General features: G+C 41.0%; 1 protein-coding gene across 1 annotated transcript in view; it reads right to left on the bottom strand.

Moving 5' to 3' along the window:
- The window catches only part of SP3 (Sp3 transcription factor), a 34,720-nt gene extending 8,618 nt beyond the window's left edge, over positions 1-26,102 (bottom strand). The window contains exons 1-5 of the mRNA XM_030952071.1: positions 25,814-26,102; positions 25,347-25,471; positions 25,053-25,169; positions 13,481-14,846; positions 1,168-1,360 (exon numbers count right to left, since the gene is read on the bottom strand). Of these exons, the coding sequence (XP_030807931.1) occupies positions 1,168-1,360; positions 13,481-14,846; positions 25,053-25,169; positions 25,347-25,471; positions 25,814-25,820 (1,808 nt within the window). The 5' untranslated portion in view covers positions 25,821-26,102. The remainder of the gene's footprint in view (positions 1-1,167; positions 1,361-13,480; positions 14,847-25,052; positions 25,170-25,346; positions 25,472-25,813) is intronic.
- Between the last annotated feature and the right edge of the window lie 1,392 nt (positions 26,103-27,494).

Genomic DNA, 27,494 nt, shown 5'->3' with positions numbered 1-27,494 from the left:
AAGAGGATCTGATGGACAAAGATGCTGCATAACCCACAGATATTATCACCACCTTTGCTGGTGATGTAAATGTACCAGAGTCTTTTTCTCTTCAACATACTTAATGCTTACTCAGCATGGCTGCCTGAGATATCACCTCCCTGTGCCTGCAAGGTAGGTATCTAGAATGTGCAGCAAGAACTGACAAGAGACTTGACAAGAGAAATAACTCAGCCAGGGCTATTAGAACTCTTAGTGCCACTGGACACTGAGAGGTTCTTCAAAGACATTTTAGTGATTCACACTATAGTTCTCAAATAAATAAAGATCTCCATTTCAGTGAAGAAACTGTTATCAAAATGGACAAATTTTAGCATATTGGAAAGTAGCCCCTGCACAATTCTCTCAAGCACACACAACTAAATATTTTTCACTTGTAAAAGGCAGCTTATTACCCTACCCCTTTCATATCCATAATCGAGGCATTCAAAATGAAGTGTTTGGAAGTAGAATAAAATCTTCAGAACAAAAAAAATAGTAATATTTTAATGAGATGCATAATAATAAAACATAGGTTCCAATGCAACACTGAAGTTTAATGAATTGGAACTTAGTAGCTCTTTGTTAGTCAAGTCTCACTAATTTTGACTGAAAACAGTGCAAAATTTGTTATTTAGAAATATTATACAAACCTTGTTATATTATACAAACCTTGTTTTTCCTAGGAAACCAGTGAATAAGAAAACTAGGAAAACTGTATTTTTGTAACACTCCAAAGCAATTAAACTGTGGAAAACTGCTTAATCACTGAGGAAATGCAGTAACACAGGGTTTAATCAAGTTCTTGACATATGATAGGAAGCCAATTACAGATCTGCATATTCCAAAATATTTCATTTTCATATTTTTAGGGCAATATTCTGTCCCCCTCACTTGTACTAGGTGACATCTAACTCCAGATTTTTTCAACTAATCTCAAAGGAGTAACTCAGAAAGGATGACATAATCTGCTTTTTCATCTGCAAACCCCAAAATGGAAGTGGTAGTCTTTTATTGTATAATCTTCTTTGCATAAGCCTGTAGTTTCCTCTCACTGCAGACCACTGCTGTTAACAAAAGCTCATTTTTTCTTGCCCACGATTCATTTTTCATCATTAAATATGTGATGTGACACTGAACTTCACATACCTTCCACCACCTTCTTTGCAGTTGGGACATGTACATGCCACTCGTCGCAGTCTTTTTCCCTCCTGATGTGGTTGGTCCCCTTCCTCATCTACGACCTGTACTCTCAAATGTGTTAGATCATTAGTATTCAGTGTAGAATCACCACTGAGCTGCCACTCTTCTGGATCAGGATCCTCTTCTTTAATCCTAATATCTGGGAAAAAGAACAAACACAGATCTGTAAGTAGCCCATTAAATAGACAGAAAGGAAACCACAATGATCAAATGTTTTTATTCTTGAGAGCACTATGCCAGTCAAAAGTCAACAGCCTTAAGTGCATTCTGACATTCCTTCTGTGCCCTTGTAACCTGTAGTTAAAAGTTTATCTTACTATACATTTCAAAGTTGAAGATAAGCTATAACAAAGCATTATAGTTTAAGTTTGAACTGTTCTTGGTGAGGAATGCTGTCACCAGGAGAATAATGCTTGCTTGAGACTTGGGAAAAACTGAGGAACAAGAGGTTGGACAGAGGTTGAAGAAAAAAGAAAATCATGTTTCAAATGATCCTGAGTAGCCATTTCTGTTTCCACAGCATTTCTGAATTAATGTCACATGTAGTAGCAACAGCCTTCCTCAATGGTCTTCAGAAGGTTTTAGCATGCATAGAGATATATAAAGTAATGTGAGAAATCAATCTAATAAAAGGTTTTCACCTGAGAAAGACTGAGATACCTAAGGAAAACAAATAAATTTATTGGGTTTTTTCCAATTCCCCTTTTCACCTGAATTTTATGTCTTCTGTACAATACATAAAAAACATTTAGGGAAGGACGTTATTCAGCAGCATTAGACAGAGATAAGCAACACATGAGCCACATCAATGTTTTGATATACCAGTAGCCAAAATAGGTCTTAGCAGCTTTCTGTATGCAAAAAGGCCTCCTAATTATTCCTTATAGGATGGACATTTGCAAGTACGTGTACCCTCTCCCTACAGAGCATTCATTCAATCTAATCCAAGAATTAATTACAGCATCATAGCAACAACTGTTTTAACAAATTTACATTTTAATAGGAACATCTTCCCCTCAAACACTATTCTGCATTCCCAGCGGACTCCAAGTCTGAATTCCAAAAAAAGACAGTTTGTATGTATTATTTTAGAATGCTGAACCCCAGGCCCCTCTTTGGTTCAGCAGTTTACTTTGCATTTTTTCTGTGAAAATGATTAGCCACTTATTAGCACAAACTAATAAGCAAACAAACATAATGTAGTGTTTGGTTTGTTTGTTTGTTTAAGCTTCAAACTAATATCTGACTATCTTTCTGGACACATTCAAGAGACTGCTTTTCTAGCAAAACAAACCAAATTATCATGTAGACTTTTATCCTTAAACACTGAAAGCTTAAGCATTTGAGCATTGTGGCCACTCTTAAGTTCTTTCTGGGAGTCAGTGCATCAGCCATGATATCTTTGTAATGAAGACAAAGCTGCAGATGACGTGATAAAACATAAGCAAAACTGTGCTGGGTCATAGGATGAAGAGCATCCTGTCCCAGTAGAGATCAGGAAAGAAACCAATAACAAAATATGTAAAGAGTAATAGTTACCTGGTCTATCTTCAAAATCATCTCCAGTATTCATCTGTTTAGAGATAAAGGATATTGCTACACAAAAATTTGCTTGATGCTAATAGAGTCTCAGCCCAGTCGCCTCCAACAGCACAGTCTGCCTTTCTTTTGCACACATACAACCATATGCAGGACTGTCCTGCACCCTACATCACTGATGTAACTACAGTTAAAGTAATTCTCTAAAGTAAATCACTGCATTCAGAAGAGAATTCCAGGTCAAAACCAGGGAAGTCTAGAATATTTATCTGTTTTGGCTGCAAAAGCCAGTGTTAGAAATTAGTTTGCATGAATGGGACAGGCTCTGAGCTGTGAGAATCCAGGAGCAAGCACAGTCACATCTGCTGATTTTTTACACATGTGGTACAACTGTGATAAGCTTGCCCAAAGTCACCTGCACAGCTTCACTGTTACCATCACAAGTTCACAGTTTCAGACAGCACCATAATAAATATCTTTCATGTGAAGACCTAGAAAACCTGTGGCGACTTCTGGTCTTCTACATGAGCCACCAAACTACCTTTGCTACCAAATTAAGCTATTTTCTGAGACTCAGCTGAAAAATAACTTTATTATCTGTATGTTACAAATAAAATTGGTTTTATATAAGCAAACATTAAACGATGATAAAACAAAGTTTATAGAATTATCTTTCAAATAACTACTAAGTATACTAATACATTTTGGAGAACTTTAGAAAAAAGCAGAAGCCTGATTCACTCTTGCACAAAAGGGCACATAATAGGAATTTAAATACAGCAAGGCTGCCAGCACAGGCCAATGCAAGTCTCCAACCAGCTCTTTCGGACTGTCTGTTACACATTATACTCAAAATTCTCTTACCAATCAAATGTAACACAAAATGTACACTGTATAAATGCTTGCTTTATTTAAAATAACAATTAAAGTACTGTTAATAAAATAACATACATTTTTAAGAAGGTAATTTCATTATGATCTCCCTAACATTAGACAGTGTGCCTGCAAAGTCAGTAGCTGAATCCAGTTAAGACTGCATTGATATACTTCAAAAGAGCTATGCAAAAATGAATGGAACAAATTAGAGTATGGATCTGTGCTCCCAAGACCAACTACTGAAGTCAAACATTCCATATGATTTCTCCTATTACACTGACCTCCCAAAGTCACACTCTAATAATAGAGATACACATAAGAGTAGAAGCATGTCCAAAAAGTCTATTACTGCATGCCAGTAGCCATGACTTTCTACCTTCTATGCAATGTCTGTTCCACTCTACAAAGTTTTGTCATGAGCTCCTTCCATTTTTTCATTAGTATCTCTCTATTTATTCCCAGTTTCTCCCAATCACCACCACTACTGCAGCAGCACAGAAACTTGTAATAGTTCTGTAATGATAGATGTATAATTGGGCAACTTACTTGGACAAAAAAAAAAAGCAGGACAGACAAAACATACCTAACAGTTGAGGATACTGGAGAAGACAACAATTTGCATAGATATGCAATAGTTTATAGCATTATTCTAAAAAATGCAAAACTGAAATGAAGACAAAGTAGTACTGTGGTTTTAATTTTGTGCTGTGCTTTCTGGTTATCTTGGTAAGGCAGAAAGTGTAGCTATTGCTTTAGTTATTCATCGGAAGGACTATCTTCTACTCCTGGCACACAGAAAAGTACCACCTAAACTGGCAATTTACAGACAGGACTTTTTAATGCTTATCTATGTAGACTATACTTTAAACAAAACACAACTAGAAGAAATATTATAGACAAAGTGTTTATATAGCCTTTGCAGGAATAGTATAGCAGAGAGTGAACTGCATCAAAACCCACAATGAATGTGATTGCCTTAAATGAGGTCCTCCGAACCAATGAGTCTGTTGCCCTCCAAGTAGGTTTTTACATTATTTCAAGAGATAAGGTTAAAATTCCACCAGTATTTTTTGGAACGAGGGGGGCCACTCATGAAGCTGTTGAAAGGGCAAACCATGGAGAAGAGCTGGAGATTAAGTGTGCTCCAGTGCAATGATACCTGAGATGAAAATTCATGTAGATACCAGAGACTACGTGTCTCCCCAGTGCTCTTCTAGATGTGCTTTATTCTAATTCAGCATCAACTGAGAGAATTTACAAAACTCTGCAAAAAAATAGGCCTAAAAGAATTTAAATAATCCCTAAAGTCATGACAAGCTGATGCAAATACTAGCAACTTTGAGGCAACTTTTGTGTTCTACCAATTAAACACAGGCTAAATAAAGGTTACATTTTCTTCATTAGTCTTTTATTTCCTTGCTTTCAAATTTCTATATGCCCTTGCTTTTAAATTCAAGACTTAGTTCTAGGTAAGTACGAAGGGGAATTTTAGACAAAGATATTGTTTCAAACTGCCAACAGATTCTGAAAACCATATATTGTGTTCAAGCTCTGCTTCCTGTCTAGTGCGCTAGATTTGGTTTAGGTTTGGCTTTCCCAAGATGGAAATTGGGATCTTGGTGAATAATTCTGATCCAAAGGTAGTATTTCATAGTCATAGAAAGCCCAGAGCGGGCTAGCAATATGGAACAAGATTGAGTATATTTGGCAAATAAAACCAATATGCAAGAGATTTGTTCAAAGTGTTTCAGAGAAGAGTAACTAAACTGACAGGATGAAACAATGCAGATGGAAACGCAGCTTAAACTATTCTTGAGTACATGTGAACTATAATCTAGTGTGGAGAGAAATACTGTTGCCCAGTGATATACCCAGGTCATTTACCTACTTCTCCAGGTATCAGATGAATGCATTAATTAATCTTCACATTATGTCTTGGTCTGTTTCAACCAGGACTTAAGAACATGCTATTTTCTTCAAATATGGAAAAAGTTTTTAGTTTGCCCACGAGCCACAGAAACAGGGGTAAACTGAGAAGGGAACAGGATGCAGATTTTTTAATCTATCTGCCTTTGCAGAATGTTACAAAGGCACACTTAGTATTACATTGTAACAGTTTGCAAAACGCGAGCTTCTAGTTCAGCTACTCTTCCTAGATGCTGAAAGCCACCCTGCCCTTCCACTCAGCCAAGCTTTACAAGTTCCTGATCTGAGAAGCAGAAATATGGTTTGAATTGAAAACAGATTTGCAGCAGCACTGCACATACCTTCCTACCAATATCCTCACAAAATCACAATTTGACTGCCATTTCAATTGTTTCTGATTGTTTATTTTTCCAAATAGGAGCTTCTCTTCCTACCTTTCCCAAGAAAAGATATCTAAAAGAGATGTTAATTTCCACTTCCTTTCCATCTTCTCCTGTTGTTTTCTGTTTTCTCTACAGTTCAACCCACATTCCCTTGGAATTTAAATTTCTTAAGACACTGTTCTTGTTCTTTCCCACCTAAACTGAACTATCTAAATTAAACTTCCTCTACTAGCTGACCAGCTGTTCAAGCCTTTCAGACAGGAAACTCAACAGAGATAATGATTTTTACTCTGATTTCCCCCCAAATCTTAAGTGTGAATTTAGACATTTTTATTACACGATAAATTACAAGGCAACATGAGGTACACTGCAAAGCATCATCTTGAAATACTAGTGAACCTCAACTCAGAAAAAAGACTGTCATCTAGATTCAACAGCTCTAAATCAGATTTTAAGTTTCTCAGGAAAAATAACTGTTGTGTACAAGCCTAAGAGCAGGACCTTACAGTACTCAAGCAGTACCAGCAAAATGATTAAAAATGCAGCAACAATTGGTTTCCTTGCAAGAAACGCCACAGTGTATTGCCAGCTGATCCTATTCATTACTCCAAAGCAAATATTTAAGTATTTAAATTATTAAAGTTCTTTAGCCAGTGCTACCTCAAGGAACACACTATGCATCAAGGAACAGTTACTTGCCCTACAGTAACTGTACTCACTTGAGATGTCTACAGATTCTGGATTCTTATAGACAGTAATGCCTGCTGCAGCATGCACTTACTTTTTCTATTCTTCTCAAACCTGAAAATCTAAGAAGGTCTAACTAAACAGGGGAAGAAGAGTTGATCATGCTTAATACTGAAGAAGCCACTAACTCCAGAAATCTGTAAGGAAAGCAAGAGGACGGAGAATTCTCTGACCAGCAGGATTAAGTGTTTCTACATAGAAGAGTATCTGACTGCTACTAGGGTCAAACAACAGAATTGTCAGCAGTAACTCAGGAAGACAAAATTGTTCAGTAAGTGTTTCTGTCCTGTATTTAAGTAAAAGCCAAATAACTGTCCTACTACTAGATGACAATGAAAAGCTTCCCACTGACAATAAGTCAGGAGCATGTAAAAACAGCTACGGAAGCAAACACTTAATAAATCAACAGAATGATAACATTTTCATTTGACACTTTTTAAGAGAAGGCTGAAGAGCTCTCTGCAGTTTTAATGCTGCAAGCCTTTGGCCATGGGAATGTTCCAGTGGGTTTGAAAAAAGCTAATACTGTGATAATACTGAAAAAGAGTAAACAGACTCAAAGAAGTAGGGACAGAATTAGTGCACTCAAAATGCAATTATATGAACAATTAGATTAAAAACTAATTTTTTTATTTAAATCAATGATGACACCGTTGTTGATATAATATACTTGAGAGTTCTGCACAGCAAGTGTCTTACTAGGATACAGGAAAACACTTTGATTAAATGAAGTACAAGACATACTTGGAATACATGAATTAACTACTGGCATGAATTTTAGATGCAGGTTGAGAACTATCATTTCTCTATGATAAATTATGACGATGCCATTGACAATGTGCATTTTTATCACCTTTTACTCTTGAAATTACTGCCTTTTAAAAAATATGAGTCTTCTACAAGCAGTAAAAGACAACCCACCTACAAGACAGCCTGATCTTCAAGAGGGCAATCACAATTGGGGTCTTGGTGAGTATTCCTAGCATTCTAAAAAGACTGTCATTGTCCTTGAGAGAAACTTCAGATACTTTCTATGAGCCAGATGCACCGACAAGTTTGGCTCTGATCTCAGAGATCAGAACAAAGTATGTGATCCTGCCAGGAGGTTCAAAAGGCAAGAAAACTGCACAGAACCTGAAACAATGGCCCTAAAGTGCTGAGACTGAAAAAAGACAGAAGACAAGTTTCCAGCCTTCTTCTTAAGTTGGAGCAGTACTGGAAATAAAATCCCTTCCCTCTTTCACTCCATGGATACTTGCCATAGATCCCCATAGGTGTATGAGAGTTTTCATTTTGTGTCAGGAGCATCTTGCAAAAGGAATGCATACCTGAAACTGGGTAATATACTCTTTTGTGAACATCCTGAGGATATCTGAGACTAAGGTAACTCAAGCTAACCCCCTTAGCTCTGAGAATCTATACTGCATCCCCAGACACTCAGCATATACAACATATATTTACTTAGGAGTAACATACATGCAAAAAACTTTCACCTCACCACCACCAGCTGTGAAGAAAATTGAAAAAGCAGTTTCGGAACAAAGAGGAGAAAAGCCCATGAAGTACTAATGCAGAGGAATGATGCAACAATTCAGTATTTTCAAGAATTTGAAGAAAAAACATCATTCTATTCCTCAATAGATATTGCACTAAAAAATTAACCAGACTAACTGAAGTTCTGCAAACTTTAAGTGAGATAATTTACTATGTGCTGTTATAAGCACGACTTGAAATGCATACAAGCATGATCATCTAATTCTTCCACAATTTATTAATTTCCTTTGAAAATGATGCTAAAATAAGGAATGTAATTTAAGCATGCTGACAGCAAACTATTTACACAAGATTGGTACATAAATAGCTCTAATTCCCACCCTAACTTAAATTCATCCGTTTCCAATTTAATTTTCATATTAAGAAAATAGTGGGGAGAATTGTTTCAACTGTTTTGATTTTATAACATAAAATCTAAATGCCTCAAATGAAAATTGGATAGCCAGAGAGAGACTTTGTCAGATGAAAATATTTACTTAACATCACTACTTCAGTTTACTTCAAGCATTTCATAAGGCTTTTTTCTTTTTTAAATCAGATTCTATTTCAAAATGATACCATGCCTTTGTCTCAAAGTCTTGTTATAAAGAATGCCTTAGAAGGAAAACCAGCATAATTGAATTTAAAATTAATAAGGTTAAAAACTGAAACTTAAAAAGAAAAAAACTTAAGCTGTGAAACACTGAAAACCAGCCAAAATTGTTTTTAAAGTTCTAGATGCTGGAAGAAAGCAATGCTTTAAGTAGCATTCTGCACTACTTCATCTGAAGCACTAAAACATTGAAACATGTAGTTTCAATGCAAGTTAAACTGTGGATATTTAATTTTTAATTTTGTTTGTTTCAGCATTTAGACTATTTTAGGAAACAGATATTAGACCAAAGCCTCACAAGGTATCAGCAGATGAAAGATAAATTGTCACTTGGGCAACTATTTACCTTGAAAACTGTCAGCCAATTTTTTGGTCAAATTTAGAGTAGCTGAATTACTCTTGCATGCCAAAGCCGTCAGATTGCAGCAGGAGTGGAATGGAGCTGCCACCACACACAGCCAGCCACTCCCACTCATATCAGCTGTGCAAGTCAGCTACAGGCCTCACTCTAGGGTCAATGCAGCAGGAAAATGAGTCCTTCAGGAGCTGTGTACACTCCTGCAGAAGAGCAGCTAGGAAGAAAGATGTAGGAATGAAGACCTCAGTTTTGGAGTGACACTTCAGTCAACTCTTGAAAGGAATCCCTTTGACTTGATTCCAGCTGTAGACCAACCTGGAAAACTGTTTGTAGGGTAGGGGTTTTTTCTATTAAAATAAATGAATCTTCCAGGTGAGTGTGTCTGAGTTGATAAGCAGTAAAGTCCATTCTCAAGCCAATGCTAGTTTCTTTCAGGTCATTTGCTAGTGTCTTCAGGTGCTACTGCAATGGTCAAAAGAAGTATGTAAAAAAAAATTATCCAGCATCCTATAACGAGTTATTGCAACCTGTGTAAGACCTGGTAAAGGTCTTATATAGGTTGCATATACATACATATACATGGCTTGACCCCAAGCCATCTTTTCCAGGAAATAACCAATCCCATACTGATTCAGTACATTAATAAACTAGCTGAGACACTATTACAATTAGAATTTGATTAAGTTTCCTTCAGCTGGACAATGGCTTGGGGGCAGGGGGAAAATCCAGTAACTTAAAAATTCTTCCAAGCTGACAAAACTTACATGATCAGAAACATGAAGGCCAAGTTGGTACATTTCAGTCCTGATAGTTTTCCAAAATAAACACTACAATATACAAAATGTTTGAAGAAGAAATCTATATAAACATGCTAATAAAAAACTCCACCTTTCTTGACCAGGCAAGTCACTAAAGAGCAATGTGAACTGTGCATGTAATGACTCTGTTTGTCATACAAAACACAGTATTTTATTACAAACTGCCAACAAAAGAAGTACACTTCTAGAGAGCTTTCTCAGATTTAATTTCCTCTCAAGACCAGAAGAGTGAAGCCAAAACACAGGTGAGAAAGGTATCTCCCTGCAGTGCTTAATATATAGATACTATTTGATACAGCTTTTTGCTAGAAAAGCAATGCTGAGGAGTCCTGGCTGTGAATACCCTTCCCCTGGTCACCACAACGCTGAGCACAGTGAGGAATATGAGCTCTAATAAATATCCTGAGAAAAACCAGCTTGGCCAAGACTTTCCAGAACAAATTCACTGCAATGTAGGTCTATGCATACGTGTGCCTTGTAGAATGGACATTTTGGTACAAAATTACTGGACATCTTTTGAAGAAAACTGTACATTTACTGGACAAAGCTATTAGTTTTGTATTAGGGTTTCAATGGTTTTCCATTATGTAAACAAAATGTAGGACCTAGGTAAAAACATTTTTCCCCTCACACACAAGCACAGTAAAGATATCATCTGCTGCCTACCTGGGGAGTGAGCCTTGGAAGAACACCTCTCACACAATGGGCTGTAACAATGAAAATCTAAAACCTAACTGCTTTCGCAGCCACACTGCTAACAGAACAAAGTACATTATTTGAACTTCAGATAATTACCAGCCATCTCTGACACAAAACTAGGAATATGTTCTTTTTATTTTTGCCCCAGGTAGACAAATTTTCTTAAATGAAAACAGAAAATACAGCCTGACTCTACTTGGTGTGAAAGGAGTGCATTATCCAGCTTGGGGGAGAAAAACAGGGAAACCCTTCTTATCTTACTTCAAAGCTCGTTGGTAGTGGACAAAAAAAAAAGCAATCAAGTAGCTTCACACTCTTTAACTTCTCTTGTTCTGCTGTCTCTTCCACTTACCTTCTTCTTTCGGTTTAAAATTAAACTGTTTTTCCTTATTTGCAAAACAACAATATACTTTTGACTGAAAAAAAGCCCCCTATGATTTCATAATCTGCTTCTAATTGTGTATTTTTTCTCCAAACTGAAGAAAGGTTGTGAGGGGTTATAAATAAGTAGGGGAGGAACACCACTGAAAAAGATTCTCTCAGACAAAATATCAGATGCATATGGAAAAGACACGGAAAGTCAATCAAGATAATTCAGTTTGATTCTGTCAGAAGCAGTGTCACACTAATCATTACTGTGGAAAACTGAGCTTCTTCTAACATAAAGGAAGGGCCAATTACCTTCTCCCCAAATTTAGGGAATGGCAGTTTTAATACCTTCCAATCTATTTATTATTCCTAGACATGTAGGAAAAATGTTACTACAAATCTCCATCTTATCTTTAATATAACCAGGTGTTTATAGCTATGCACTTCAGGCAAGAGTTTCTGTTATTCATCCAGTACTTCTGCCTATTTAATCACATCTCACATATCCCATTTAGTCTCTTGCCTTCCCATGTGAAATTCCTTATAGGAGAACACAGTTAAAGAACCCTTGATGGAACTCCCTTGCTATTATTATAAACCACGAAACACTCTTGAGAATGATCAACAGACAAAATGATACACACCACAAATCAGACTCAACTTCTTTCTCATGTGCCTAGCTGGTTTGGGGTTTTTTTGCTTTCTTCTTTTCCTTTCTATTCTTCTTCTCAAGTTTTTGCTACATTAGTCCACAAGCAATATCATTAGCTACATGATCCTATACTAAATATAAATCTCAGAAATAATCCTCCTTGTATTAACCAGAGAGCTAATAATAATTAGTAAAGGGCTCTTTTTCTGAGACTTAGATTCTGACATCTGAGTTTAGTTGTATTAACATGCAGGATTATATGCTTTTTGTTACTGACATCTATATCCTTGGAGCTAACAATGCGTGATGGAGACAAACCAAGACTTCCTGTGGTCACTGTAAACGGAAAATTTAAGAATCAAGATCAGACAGAAGAGCAAATGCTGTGAGCAGAGCATATCCCTTTGGTGCTGTTGTCTACAAGCCAATGAAAAGTAGGCTTATCTAGATCTGAATAACTTTACTTGATAGTAAATTCATAATACAGAAGTAAATTCCAAAACAAAATTAACTAAAAAACATCCCAGCACAGTATTTTCAATTCAAATTTTAGATTTCAAATGGGAAAGCAAGCTTCTTGACACAGAATACAGCAGTATCAGTAACTATATAGGTATTATAATCAGTAGCCTTTTGAAACACAACTCAGCAGGTCTTCTAGGCATGTTTCACTTAAATTGCATTCTTCTCACAAGCTAAAATAGACATACAAACCATGTATACTTCACTTAAATATTTATGCTTCAGTATCCTGATGAACCAGAGGGCTGGATCACATGATTACAGTAAAACAGCAATACCCAAGCTACTTTGTGCAACAGTTTCCCCCAAATGACCTCTACTGCCCCTCATAACTAGCCTGGGCACAACCCAATAATGTGTTCAAACGGCTTCTGGTATAGCAAAACCTCCTGAACTACAATCATCTCTTACTTTTTTTGTTTAGCTAGTTGTGCCCTGAAATTCAGAATGGACTGTATCAAATTTATCAAAAATAAACAGCCATGTTTATTTCTTCTCACATTAATAAACACCTATTTTAAGAAAACAATATTTCTTCTCCACCAAGATAGAACATGTGATACTCATAATTAATGATTGTACTGTAAAATGCAATACAAGTAAGCAGTACTGAAAATTCACCCACATTCTTAAGCATAGCCTCCATTTTGATACATGGATGCTTGTTTCACTGACCCTTACACAAGTTTCCTACATCATAGTAACACTGATAGTAAATCAGTAGGAAATGAATTTAAAGAAAGAGCAGATGAATAGCAGCACCTCAGGGGGTCTGAAAATTTTAAGAGGAAAAAAAATTGCATGAACTGAAATATTTGTATTTTCCATAGAAACATCATCTACTCAGGACTAGGAAGAATGGGTATGTTAATGATACTGATGCCTTAGAAGAGTGGCAGGTGATAGCCAGATTTCCCCCTTTTCAATTTAGTATACAAATCTTCTCCAGGGTAAACCTTTATGTACAAACACTGAAGCGCTGTTGACCAATATAACTATTTGGGGATTACATGAGCTCGTACTAAAAGGACTGAGGTAGGACTATGTTTTAAAATCACAGTTTCTAATTGAACAGTGTTTTCACATAAAATCTATCATCCCCATGTTGAACCCACTGTATTTGTAGGCTTCAATAGCAAGACAATGATGTTCTGATTATCGCCATTTAAACCAACAACATGCAGTAATAAAAACCAATCTTTTGTAAAAGAGTAAGATAAATACCTGCAGGACTGCCAGCATTTTCTCCTTGATGCAGCTGAATACCAGCAGAATCTATAGAGTTTACTGTAACTGTCTGTAGATTTGGCAATTGAGCAGTGCTTAGACTAACTGGAGTTGATGTCAACGCACCACCTGCTGCAACTTGACCAAGAGTGAGAGTCTGCACAGGAGTCAGAGTTATTTGTTGACCAGGTGCATTCTGAATTTGCAAGTTCTGCAAGTTCTGAACTCCTTGCACTTGAAATGTCTGCCAGGTTATCTGCCCAGAAGGGGTCACTGTTTGTGCCTGAATTAAGAAAGTTCCAGGATTCAGCTGCAGTTGAAGATTTTGAAGAGCCTGTTGAGATATACTTTGACTTGCTTGAACACCATGGATTGTCTGTTGCGCAATACCTTGTACAATCTGGGCTTGACTGGTTGGCTGCTGCGACTCTTGTAGCTGTATGTGTTGTACAATTGGCTGTGCTGTGGAGACCTGAATATTCTGAGCCTGCGTGTCATCAGAGACTGATGTCTGGATGTAATTTCCCTGAAGATCAGAACCATGAACTTGACCACTAGTTGTGGTCAAGTCATTTGCATTTTGTTCCAATATACTTGAACTGTCTATGGTAACGGGCAATTGTGATGAAGACGACGTTGGCACAAATAAGTCATTATCAGTGGCAGTTTCTGTAATTTCAGGAGAAACTTGCTCACCAGTCCTCTCAGAAGTATCTGAACTATCCATGGCCTGTCCGGTATTTATCAAGTGCCCATCTGCATTAATGCCTGCTGTCATGGTTTGAGAACCACTGCCAAGTCCCAGAGAATCTAGATCAACACTATTAATGGGTACAAAAGTAATATTCCCTGGCAGTCCAAGAGGGACGTTAGCAACCACTTGTGCTTGGCCAGGGTAAGATGAACCACCAATTGCAACTCCCTGAACCTGGACTTGACCAGACTGACCAGATAAGATATTCTGAATATTAGCTGAAGATGTTCCAGAGGCAATGATGGTTTGATTCGAGCCAGGAATGATCTGAATTTGACCAGTTTCTTGATTTATACTGCTATTATCAGAAGAGGCTGCAAAGCCAAGTTGAACCTGCTGACCATCCGCTGTCTGGATCTGGGGTATTACTTGGTATTGTACGTTAGACACTGTACCATTCGACGAATCTGATCCTGGTGCAACAGAAAAGATTTGCTGATTTTGCAAACTCTGAATAGGAAGGACATACTGCCCACTTGAAGTTACTGTGGCAGCACCTGGAATCTGTACTATATTACCAGCTTCGTCCTTTATAGTGGTAGGAGCTGCAGACAAGACCTCCCATCTGTTTGGACCTCCAGCTAATTGCACAGAAGCCAAATCCCCTGTCTGAATAAAAAGAAAAAAGAAAACAAAAAATTAAAACAAATGTTGTACAGACGACATGTTAGACCAGTCACGCAATTCAGCACTAGATATTGACACACTAATGGAAAACATGCAGTACAGCTCATATGACCATCAGCAATTGGATCAAAACTATGAAATACAGATTTTATAAGGATCTGCTGCCTAAGTCCGGGTAGCCAGCCTGCGGGTCATGAGCTGCACGTTGCTCGCAGACATGTCAAATGCAGCTCCTGTGTCATGGCTTTGTCAGGTGACCAGCAGCAGGGTTATTCTGGTGGCAGGGCTGCTGGGTAATCCAAACCCCTGGCTGTGGGAAGGAGGGAGCTGGCAGGGGCTGCTGGAGTTCTCATCACCAACTCACCCTGAGACTCAAACACTCTTTGCCCAGCTAGGCACCTACTGCACACATGTGGAGGAACCGCCATGAAGCCAGTGCTGCCTCTATCTCCTGGAGCTCCACTGCCTTTCAACTCTGTTTGCTATTTGTGCATGTTGTGACTCCCAGCAGTACACACAATGTTAAGAAGTGATGAAGGCACACAGCTGGAAAGATAGGACAACCTCAGTTTGCTACACTTAACACAAAGCTCTAGTATTTATAAGCTTGTAAGAGTTAGTTTTGCTAAGGAAGAAGACTTCTAGACTAAGAACTTTTACACTGAAATCATATTTGTATTAGTCATATGCATTCAGTTAGGAGGGGGAAAAAATCTATCTTCATTAAGTTGGAACAATAGAAAAGGCCAGTGTTTCAGAGTAGACCCCAGATGCATAAAGAAACTATTATGCATTTGATTTTTTTCAGTAAAGAAAAGGTAAATTGCACTTACCTTTCTTTACCAAAGCCAGCTTTTTCAGAATAGAGTATTAAGAATTAGATTTAACATCCTGCAATGCCTAGCACAGATTTTCATAGTCAACCAGATTGGTATTGTAAGTAACCATCAATCTCAAATATATGAAGTAAAGTGTCTCCTTATCTGTTTAATCATACTACAGTAAACCAATGTAATAACATAATTAATAGCAACATGTAACTAACTTGTCCTACAACCAATTCAGCTCTGTGAAACAAATCTAGCCTCTCTGGCAGAGTCCAGAGGACATAGAAAGAACAGCTCTGGTTTGTCCTTCTGCACTCATCCTGTGATCACTCCTGGTAGGAAAGTTACCAGAACAAATCACAACTTTTTTGTGATGCTGCATTCTGACTCCCTTTAGAACAAAACCAGGACATGCAAAATACAGCACACATCTAATTCTTTCCTAACATAGCATTGAGACCAGCCAGTCTGAAAGAATGCTGCAGTATGCACCTGAGTGAATTTAGTCCACAGAATTAGATGGGACTTTGCTTGTTTCACATTCTTATCCTACTCCAGCCCGTAACACTACAATGTTTACATGTACAGGAAAAATAGTGTATTTAAGTCTGATTACTTACTAGAAGTTTTACTGTGCTTACCAAGCTTCATTTTCAATGAGGAAGCACATATTGTGGTTCTAAATTCTTCTCAAGAACTGTAAAAATAATTATTGTGCAAAAAACAAAAGAATGCTAGCCTTCTCCAGCCCTCAAAAAAACAGACCCTTGACTCTTACTAAGAGGTGGTCTCAGTGATCCATGGGGATCCTTTCCAGCTCAAAAAATTCCATGGTTCATAATTTTTCAGGTAGTATATTAGTAAATAGATTCAGCATCACCAGAACAAAACTAATTTTATGGCCTTAATGCTTCAAGAAACAGAAACATAATGAGGAGAATAATAATTCTCTTTTATTATTTTCTTTCTTATACTGATCAATCTTTCATTTAAAAAACTTCTTTAAATGTTTTGGTCTTTCAAGCTTGTAACTTACAATATTAGAAGAAAAAAACATGTAATATTCCATATCACATATCTTACCTAGAAGGCAGCAAGTTCTATTTTCCTCTGCTACTGCATTACCTTTATAGACTTGTGTTTAGTATTGCTTAAAGTTGCTGAAATGCTGCTAAGAAAGTTCATAACTACTCAATTCACAAGCATATAAATACCTATTAACTAAAGGTTTCATAAAATATCAAAAGACCTATAAAAATCAGGGGTAAACATCAGTCATACAATACCAAAAGCAAAAATATGACTGTTATATGTTAAAGTGTGTCATTATAAAATAAATGTATAATATAATGTGTTGATAGCTGTTGGAACAAAAGAGAAAAGAAAAGCAACATAAACCATTACAAGTCTGATGTAATTTCTCACTGATTGAAAACTACATACAAGCAAATTTTGAAAGCTTAGGTTAAACTGGACTGATCTAATATGCAGTAACATGTCAAAGTCTATTCATATGTAATATCCTCCACAGAAATACTTCAAAGGGAACCTGTCTCCTTAGCGATATGGAAATGACCTACTTTATTCTTCTCCCAAAACATATGTTGATTTCCATATTGGCATTTTCATGTTGGGCACACATCTCACGTTTTCATGATCTAGTGAAATCTTCCCTCAAAACCTGCTCTGCAATGATTTTAGCACAACAGAGCCAATCTTTTAGTAGATGCACTTGTCAGTCCATGGAGAAGTTCAGGGCAGCCACGCATGAGGATATGAAGCTATGCTACACATACAACATAAAATGCCTGTTCTTCACATTGCTCTTACAGCTGGCTGTATCAGACACCACCGGCTGAATCTTGTGGAGGGAGGAGCAAAAAGAGTGTGAGGCTTTCAAGAAGCTATCTGGCAGCTATCAAAATTGCCAGCATTAAAGCATGAAAAAAACCCGTATGGTAAAGAGTATTTGAGGATGATCTCTAACCTCAAATAGTCATCATCAGCCTGTCATAACAAGATTGACTGTTATGTTCTTCCACAAAGTTGAGACAAGAAGACATTTCTTGGACTTCTTTTCCTACTAACTTAAAGAGTAATAACCATTCTTTATGTCCTCAGGCAATTAAGCAATTTTGTAGTAACTCAGGAGTTCTCCCACTGATACATGAGCAGCAACATCTGCAGCCCAGTCACTTACTGAGCTTTACATTCAAAATACACCAGTTTGCTGCCTCAGCCAGCAGTTCTCAGTGGAAATTATTTAGAGGGTAGAGATAAAGCAACAGTTTCCTTATCAACTGGTACTCAGGCAGCAGTTATTTGGCAGCTGTTCCTTTAAGAGAAGGCTGGACTGTTTCAATCCAAAGGCTGTTTCAAGAGGAAGGGACAAAGATCTGAGGAAAGTTCAGCACTACTCAGCCAAGGAGGAGAGAACAGGAAGCAACAGGGAATTCACTGGAAGCAGCATCATGAAACAAGAAAAAGAGACAGGAACAGAGCAAAGAGAGTAGCTGACACAAGGCATAGGATGAATTAAATCAAATGATATGTCCACCTGAAGAAAGGTCAAGTACCAACAAAGAGTGAAAGCTACAACCACTGTTCAGCCTGTCTTTTGATTCTTTAACAGGCCTTGTATAATTTCCAGCAGCTAAAATAAAGAGATGTCTCTGAGAGAAAAGTCTCATCTCTGAAGAATCATGAGCCATGATAAATAAAAATCTAGTAATCGTCTTGTTCAATATATTTAGATAAAATTACAGCAACGTGAAGTCAAATGTGGAAGGAGATAAGAGAAAGACAGAAGATAAAATACCTTTCAGAAGTGATTTAAACCATACTGAATGGTAGGACTTAATAAACAAATAAAATGTTTCACCAAAGTAAAATGGAGAGAAGGAAAAAAGAGAAAGACCCCTGTAAGAAGTGGTATTTGTTGTAGACACGTCCATCTCAACATGTCAAATGGGCACATGTCATTAGCCATCAGTATTTTATTACAAAAGTCCATCAAACATTTATCTGTGCTGGTGGACAGCTTTTTACTGTACTTTTCAGAAAGTCACTTTTGCCCCATATAGCCCTGGAGCAAAAGCATCAGCCAAACAACCAGAGGTGGAAAGATAATGAGTCACGAGCTCCTAAACATTCAAAAATCACACACCTAATGAAGAAGATGGGACACTGCCTCATCCAAATTGTTGTTTTATGAAAGAGTTAGGGTTCTAATGCATGGGTTTAATAATACCATGTGTTTACCAAGCTACAGTAAACTATCTGTGCATTCTTAGGTCATTACAAATACAAGATAAAATGCACTTGCTTCAAGTCTTTCATTAAAGTATGAGCTAATACATTCTATCTTGTATTTGCCATAGGTTAGAAACATATTCAACATCAGTAACTGTGGTTCAGCTGACACAAAGCTGTTTGTTAAGACAAATTAATTCTGTTGCATGTTTGAACCCTCTGCCAATGGAAGCCACTCAATTTAGAGAAATACTTCTGTCCAAATCAAATGTTTGGAAAAACAAAGAGCATTTTGGGGAAAAAAATATTATCTGAGGCTGCTTAAAATCTTATTTTAAAAGAAACTCCAATCTGATGAAATATATCTAACTGTATCTCAGTTAAAGAATATGTACGTCTTTTTGCTTGACGTGGACAACTGGAGACAAAATTTCAACAGTTTGTTATCAATCAGCAGAAGTTCAGAACTTTTCCAAATTAAGACAATACAATATCCCTGACCTTAGTAGAAACAAGAAAGCTGAAGTACTAAGAAACTAGTAAACATTTTTAACTAGATCACAGGCTATTATCTTTTGTTTATTAATTATGAAATCTATATATGTATATGAATCTCAATGTAACTACATGCCAAACTAGCACTCTATGGAATGGTTTTTCTTCCTGCTTTGAACTCAGCTGCTGAAGGGTGTATCAAATCATCAAGAGAACAAGAAAGAGGACCTGGGATCAGTCAGCCTCACAGCTTGATCTTTGGGAAGGCACTGGAACAAATAACCTTGAAAATAACCTTGAAAAAATTAACCTTCAAATAATCTTGAGGGGTAAAAGAAATAGTAGTGTTCAGAAGTAGCCTACACTTAGGAAGGGGAAATAATGCTGAAATAACTAACCTCACAATGCCCTGTGATGAGAAGACTAGCTTGGTAGATGGACTTAGCCAAGACATATTCTTCACCACTACATTAGTCAGGCTTTTGACTCTGTCCCCATAATATCAGAAAAAGCCTCTTTTTTATATCATATGGGATATCAAACACGGGAACACACTGCCCAGAGAGACAGTGGAGTCTCTAACCTTGGAGGCATTCAAACCCACTGGACACAGCTCTGAACAACTTCCTCTCACTGACTCTACTTTGAGCAAGGAGGGGCAGACCAGACATTCTCCAGACATCCCTACCACCCTACACTTTCTATGAAATCTTAGCCTTCTTGCTAATGTTTAATATTAGAGAACTTTTTTGTCTATGCTATTTTTAAATATGGAAATGTTTTAAACCATACATTTTCTTGCTTTGTCCAAAACTATTAAGAGAAATAACCAAAATTTTTAAGAACATCCCTAAAGCACCTTCTAAAAGAACTTCAACACTTGGCCCTGATACAGTATTAGAAAGACATAATTGGAATAACAAAACCAAAGAACATTTTAAAAGGTGAGCTTCTGGACAGCAGTAGGACAAATACACTGTTAGCCATCACATTCTAGTGAAACTTCTTTGTTTTGCAAAAGTAGAGAACAGAGAGAAGCAAGATAATTCCAGGCAGACTTTTCTGTAGTGGCTGAACAGGTTCTGGTGCATCTGTTCATATACAGAAACCTAGCATCAGGAAGCTATCTTATCACCCACAAAAGTAAAAATGGATGTCAGAACAATTCTGAACTTCCTCAAAATGACCATACAGGCCAGAAACCCAAGTAGTATGGTTAACTCTGACACACGTGGCATTCAGGCATATTTTTGGATGGAAAACATGAAATTTAAAATGCCTTCCTCTTTCTCCATCCTGTCAGCACTATTCCTATTTCCTCCCAAACTGATTTTAAACAAGGTGCACCTCAGATGGTTAATCTTCTGAGGCATAAACCAACTATAATTCCAGACTTTCCTTAAATTCTGTGAAGCACTTATAGTCAATTCTAAAGCTCAAGATATGCTAAAGCAGAAAGCAGTCTTAAAACACTCCCGTCTTTACTTGTCCAAGATACACAGAAATGCTTTGTCTACTGCAGAGGAATTATACTCCTCTTTCCCCACATGCAAATTATTAACCTGTCCAAATGTTTTCCACATCTTGTTGGTAAGCAACAACAGAAATAAATCAAATAAATCATTCCTCCCAACCTTGTTTTTTTTTTTAAAAAGACTAGCCAATCAGTGCAGCCGACTTCACACAAGATGCATCTACACACCCCAGCTGGGGCAGCCATCTCTGACAGCTCCCATTCTTTGGCAGCTGTCAGAGCCAACAGTTTTCTCAGCCAGCCTGCCACTCTTCCCAACTCACCCACCTTCCAGACCTCCCATACAACCTCCCAGCAGTCCTGCACCCTATGCTCACCTAGCCAGTCCCACCCAGCACAACCATAAGAATGGCCCTTGGGAGGGTGAGAGTTTCAACACAGCCTTTAGCTTTGCATTACAATGAAGTAAGAGAACATAAACAACTGGTTATCTTCTCAGCTTTGCAGCTTCTTAAACCATCATCTTCTCATGCTACAAGCACACAGCTGACCATCAAGGCTCAGCTTGACCTAAATATGTCTGCTCTTTTGTTTCCTCCCTTATGTATAGCTTTACCATCTTCTGTTTTGCTTCTCATTTTCACCTAATGCTAAAATCTTTGCAGATGTTTAAACTGGAATGAAAACTAGAGTATTTATAACTAAATGAAAAAATACTCCTAAATATCAAAGTTTGAAGTGGAATTATTAGTCAAAGATAAATAGTGAAAAAGCAAGACCCAAACTAAAACTTCTCAGATTTTGAACTCCCAAGACAGAGAAAGACATCCTTAGAGGCCAAAACATGAGTGGTCATTCTAGGTCAGGCAGAAGCACACACCATCCCAGCCAGGCTCTCACACAAACCAGCAGGCAGCAATATTCAAGGCAAAGTTCCCATGGCAAGCGTTTGAACCAACCAGGATGCAGCAGCATGGCAACCAAGGAAAAGATGCTCAGGTAAGTAAGCCACAAACTCAAGGCCATCTACATTAAAATCAAACACCATCAGGTAACATACTGGGGCTGGTTGATCATAAGGCAGAGTAAGTCACGGTGTCAAAGCTCAAAGACTGCAATCTTCATCAATGCACAAAGACAAGATCAGCAGTAATGCCTGCTAGTGCCTCTCATCCAAAAAAGAAATACAGTTCCAACCAGAATCATCGGCCAAGCTGAAAACCTTGCTGTCTAAAGACAACCTGCCAGGTCATTGACAGGATGGAAAGGAGAAGAGGGTTGAGTCTAGTTCTGTCAATTGCCTTCTTCATTTGCTTTTCATTACAAGCAGCTGCCATTTTCATTAGTCTTTTTACTTCCTCACTAATCCTTTCAGTGGTGCTACAGCAATGAGCATTCAAACAGTAGGCCTGGACTCAGCTACTGATACAGAATCACAGGATAATTTCAGCTGGAAAGGACCTCTGAAGGTCACCTGGTCCAACCCCTGGGCTCAAAGCAGGGCCGGCTAGATCATTACAAACACAATCACATTTGCTCCAGCTCTTCCCCAGATCCCAGACACGCAATATTCCCTGCGTTCCTAGGGGAGTTTTGCTGTTGCTTTTAAATCATACTGCTGGTCTCTTGGGGAGCAGCTGCAGCATACCATTTCAGCCAGGAAAGCAGTATGCTAGCCCAGCATGCTGGCTCCAGCCCTGCCAGTTTCTACCAAGCAAATGTCAGTAAAACAGTAACAAAATAACCCTGAAACAACAGCATCGCTATCCGCTGATGTGCGGGCTCTTCAAGCACTTCTAAGAGGAAACACCTAGTTTGACTTCTACTATCCATTAGTGTAGATTGAGAGTTCTGCCAGCTCTTCAGCAGTCAGAACTGCAGTCCAAGGAGAGAATATAACAGGAAAGAGCTGCCCTCCCACTGCTACATTAGGCACCATCACCCATGCACAGGTATCAAACTGAGCTATACTGCTGGGAAAGGGATGAGCATCACAAACTGCAGGAAGAGAATTATGTTCGTCTATGCATATAGATTTCATTTTCTATACCACTTATGAGGTACCTACAATGTAAGACTTTTTAGCTTCCTCCTTTCTTCCACCCTCCAATACGATAATCACAGAGGACCAGAAAAAAAAAGACTCTTTATTGCACTAAATCTCTTTTGTTCTTCTGTTTTTCACAAGGAATGTATTTCAGGGCCTTTAGTCCCTCCCCTCTCTTTATTAAGGTCATATTAATTAACTCCAGTGTCTAGTTCAGCTACTGTTAGGTATCTCCTTCAATTTATATTTAGTTTCCACCCAAAATATTCTGAATCATTCAAGAGTTAGGTTGTAGGAGTGTAAAAATCACCAGAATGCTATAACCTAACTCACAGAAGATATGTAGGAAGGGCCTATCTGCACGTATGGAAAGTAGTGAGTGAGCTTATATTCACTGAGGTTTTTAACTAAGATTTTGGCTTCTCTTGAATTGCATTTGCTTTCCCCCGAAAAGCCTCTTAAACATTAAGACAACAACATATTAACTTAATAGGAGTAAAGAAGTACCACATCAAAACTGTTTTGCCCATTTTGAACTGCCAGGAACCATGTTCTAGTATTCTGTCAGACCTACTGCTCATCCTCATCAATCAATCCATACCCAAGATGCACAATTCCAGCTGTACAGTGAGAACAATCTTAAAGGTCGATATAGGAAAGTAAGCAATCATTTAACCATCATCTGTTTTTCAGTATGTTTATGTTCTTCACCACTGTATGCATCCAGTACTATGAAACAAATCTTAAGAGCTATCAGGCACTTTAAAACATCTAAAGATTTTTTTAAAACACACTGGTTGAGCAAATAAATAGGTTTGGCAGAAGGATGCTTAAAAGGGGTTGGAATCCTAATATATTTTTGAGCTCTGTCATTAGTCTACAACCTGCTGTATGACCTCAGACAGCTATTTTGCTTCAGCTTCCCTTACGTAAAGTAAGCTGTAATGTACAGATGAAAAGTATTTTAAAGTTTAACAAGTATTTAGAAACTTCTATCAGTAACACTTTGACATTTGTTAAAAGCTTGACAAAGCCACTTCATCCACCAGTACAATGCTTTGCAGTTTTTCATCCTATTTGCAAAATCCTAACACCATATAATGCTGTTGCACAGCATGTTTAAAAAACAAGACTTACTTTAAAAGAAGAAAAAAAATAAGGCACATTTTTTTCCAATTTTAAAGATGTTTTTGTAAAAAAAAAAATTAGAGGTAATATGTGCAATTTTCCAAGGGCCAAGGCCAAAAAATTACTTCATGTCATTTTAGAAGATATTTTGGAACTCTCGTTAAATACACGTATTTTTAGGTATCAGTTATTTAGAAATGCATAATCCCTTTGAATTTTATGAGCATATGTCAACACGAGATTTAGCTAGACCAATTAAGGAAGATGAGTTTTCCTTAGGCTTTTGTTATGGGGATTGTTAAACTAGCTTCAGCGAGAATACGTTTCTAGCCTGCAAGATCCATCTCATCACACCAGGTCCCAAGGTCATCAAGGCTCCTTTCAGAGGCAACGGCGCATGAGAGATAAGAACAGAAAACGCTACGAGGAACCGCATGATAACTCTCCTTAGAAAAACAGCGCGATACAGGAAGCAGCTTTCCACCACCGCGTTCGCTTCTAAACAGCCATTTTACTTCACTACATCCTTCCCTACTGCCAGCCTTCATTTTGTGCTCCTGCCTGGCTGCGCGGTTCCAGGCGGGCAGCCTAGCGAGGATACCGGGGGCGCGCTCAGGTGGAGGTGAGATGCCTCCCAGCCTCTCCGGGTTCCGAGCGAGCCGTTCCGGTGCCAGGGTCGGGGGAGGGAGGCTTCCCGCCTCCCCCCGTTTTTGAAAGTAAATGAAGGCACCGCTCCCAATGGCGGGGGAGGGGGGAGCTTGGCTCCCTCCTCCTCCCGGGAGCCCGGCTCCTCCTGGAGAGGCAGGGGAGCCCGGGGACCCCTCTCCTGGCAGGTCGGCCCTGCTATCGTCCCTCCCCCCGGGCGGGCAGTGCCGTGTGTCCCGTCCCTCCCCCCGGGCGGGCGGGCTGGCTGTGCTGTCTCTCCCCCCGGCAGGCCGTGCGAGAGCGGCGGGGCGGGCACTCACCGCTCCGGCAGAGTGAGAGGCAGCGGCGGCGGCGGCGGCCTCATCCTCCTCCGGCGACGGCGGGCCGATCTTGCTGCAGGTGGCCGCCAGCAGAGCGAGCGGTGACGGCTGCGCGTCCTACCCACAATGGGCGGGTTCAGGGAGACAAGGGGGGTGGCGGTTAGTGCGGGACAGCGACCGGGCTCCTCGCAGACGCGCACACAGGAAGCGGCGGCGGCGGCACCGGCTCCGCACCCGCTCACAACGTGTCACCCGGGGGAAGGGGGGAAGGGGCCCAGCCGGGCCTGCGCTCACCTGGGGGGCGGCCGCCCCGGCGGAGGCCGAGGCGGCGCCGTTGCCGTGCTGGAGATATTCGCTGTGGCTGCTGCTGTCCACGTCTAAGGCAGCCATTTCCTCTTGTTTCACGGGCTTCTCGGGAGCTGCGGGCACAGCGGGGAGGGGGAGGGGAGAGTCACTGACGGGAGCGATCACCCCCCTCCCTCTCTCTCCCTCCCTCCCTTCCTCCCTCCCTCCCTCTCCCCCCCCCTAACCCCAGCGCTCCCCCCGCCCTCCCGCACGGAGCCCTCCTCCTCCTCCTCCTCCTCCTCCCCGTGCTGCTGCCCCTGCCCCTCTTCTCCCTCCTCCCCCTGCTCCTCCTGCTGCTGCTCTCAGTGCCGCTCTCGCCTCGCTCGCACACGGACGCTCCGGGGCCGGAGCGGGGACGCGCAGGGCCGGAGCAGGAGCGGGGAGCCCCCGGGGCGGCTCGGTCGGTGCGTACGTACCGGTCATGGTGTGAGTGCGAGCGGCCGGCTGGCTGGCTGGCTGGGCGGGAGGCAGGCAGGCAGGCTGGCTGGCTCGCACACAGGCCCTGCTGGCTGGGGCTAGGCGGCTGCCGCCGGGGACATGCTTATTGTGCTCACGGCGGGCTGAAGCGGCGGCGGCGGCCCGAGCCTACTCCGGGTTTTTTTTCCTATTTTGATTGACGGTGCGGGAAAGCCGAAAGGTGGGGCTTGCCGCGGGAGAGGGGGCCCGGCCGACACCGCCGCCCGCCCGCCCGCCTGCCAGCCCGGAACTCCCGCCCACGCCCGCGCGCGCGCGCTCTCATTGGCTGCGCCGCGCCGCCGCCGCCGCTCGCACGGGCCGCCCGGGCTGCCAGTCACCCGCCGGGGGGGGGGGCGCCCATGCCGGGGCGGCTTCCTGTTTGCCAGGGCTAGTGCGGGGAACAATGAGCGGGACCCGCCGGGAGGCCGCGGCCCGCGCCGGCCGGGCACCCGTCGTCCCGGGAGGCGGTACCGCCACCGCTCCCCTGACACCGCGGGGCCCGGCCGCCCGCAGGGGTCAGCGCATAGGCACAGCTGCGCGGCGGTGGCGCTATGCCTCCGGCCCCCCTACCCCCGCGCCCCCGCCGCTGTTGTGCCCGGGGGGCGCCGGGCCAGGGCTGCGATCTTCCGAAGTCTCCCCGCCGGGGCTGTCACTCACGGCCGGCGACAGCCGCGGCTCCAGAGCGGCGGCCGAGCAGCGCCCGGCAGACGGACAGCGCCGCCGCGCTTTGTCCCTCCGGCGCTAAGATGTCGGCGCGGCGTCCCCAGGGGAGCCGGTCCGCCCGGGCGGGCGCAGCCCGGGACCTGCCGCTGGCCGCCCTCCCGCGGGACCGGGCGCCCGGGTCAGCGCCGGGAGCAGCGCCCGCCTCGGCGGGGCGACCCCGCCGTGCCGCCGTTGCATAAGCGCTCTGGCGGGCTCGCACCTGCCCGAGCCGGGCCGGGGAACCGAAAACCTCCGCTGCCTCTAAGGCAGAACAAAGCCCGTCCCGGATAAGGCCGCGAGTTCGATTTTAACGCGCCACGTCCTCCCGGCGGGAGTACCTGCCGTGAGCTGGGCACCCGAGCCTTGGCCCGGATCGAACATTGTACCAGCAGGCTTTATTTTCATCGTGTTAAGGAGAATTAATAAGATTCCCCTCAACGTCAGTTTGCTGGTCTGTGTCTCATGTTACGCAACACAAAGGAAACTGGGAGCTCTCGGATTGTCAAACTAAGACAGGAAATATGTTTTAAACGTTACATAAGTATATGATGATACAGGAATGATTATTAGCGGGGCCTGTTTCTCTGTAACACCACTTAGCTTGTGAAGGGTTCCTGTAAAGGGGAGCAATTTGGGCTCGGCCTTCCGTCACATCTGAGTGCATGTGCAGGGTCACAGGACAGTGTGTACTTTGAGACACCGATTTTGACCCTTAGCTTGCAAATTCTCCCGAGGAATGACTTTTTCATGGTTACCCGTAGTGAGGTGTTCCAAGGAGTCTGAATGAGGCCAGAAAACCTCAAACCTGCTTTCCTGTTACAATCTTTAATGTAATTAGAGCTGAGGATCAAGTAGGAGATAGAGTGAGCACAGTCTCGTATGTCCACAGTTGGGCTGAGTGTGTGGAGTCCCAGGCTCCCGAGACAAACTCATGGCCAA

The sequence above is a fragment of the Camarhynchus parvulus genome, chromosome 7 (assembly GCF_901933205.1).
Source record: "Camarhynchus parvulus chromosome 7, STF_HiC, whole genome shotgun sequence".
In the NCBI taxonomy this organism is placed as follows: domain Eukaryota; kingdom Metazoa; phylum Chordata; class Aves; order Passeriformes; family Thraupidae; genus Camarhynchus; species Camarhynchus parvulus.
This window is presented reverse-complemented; position numbering and strand designations above follow the sequence as displayed.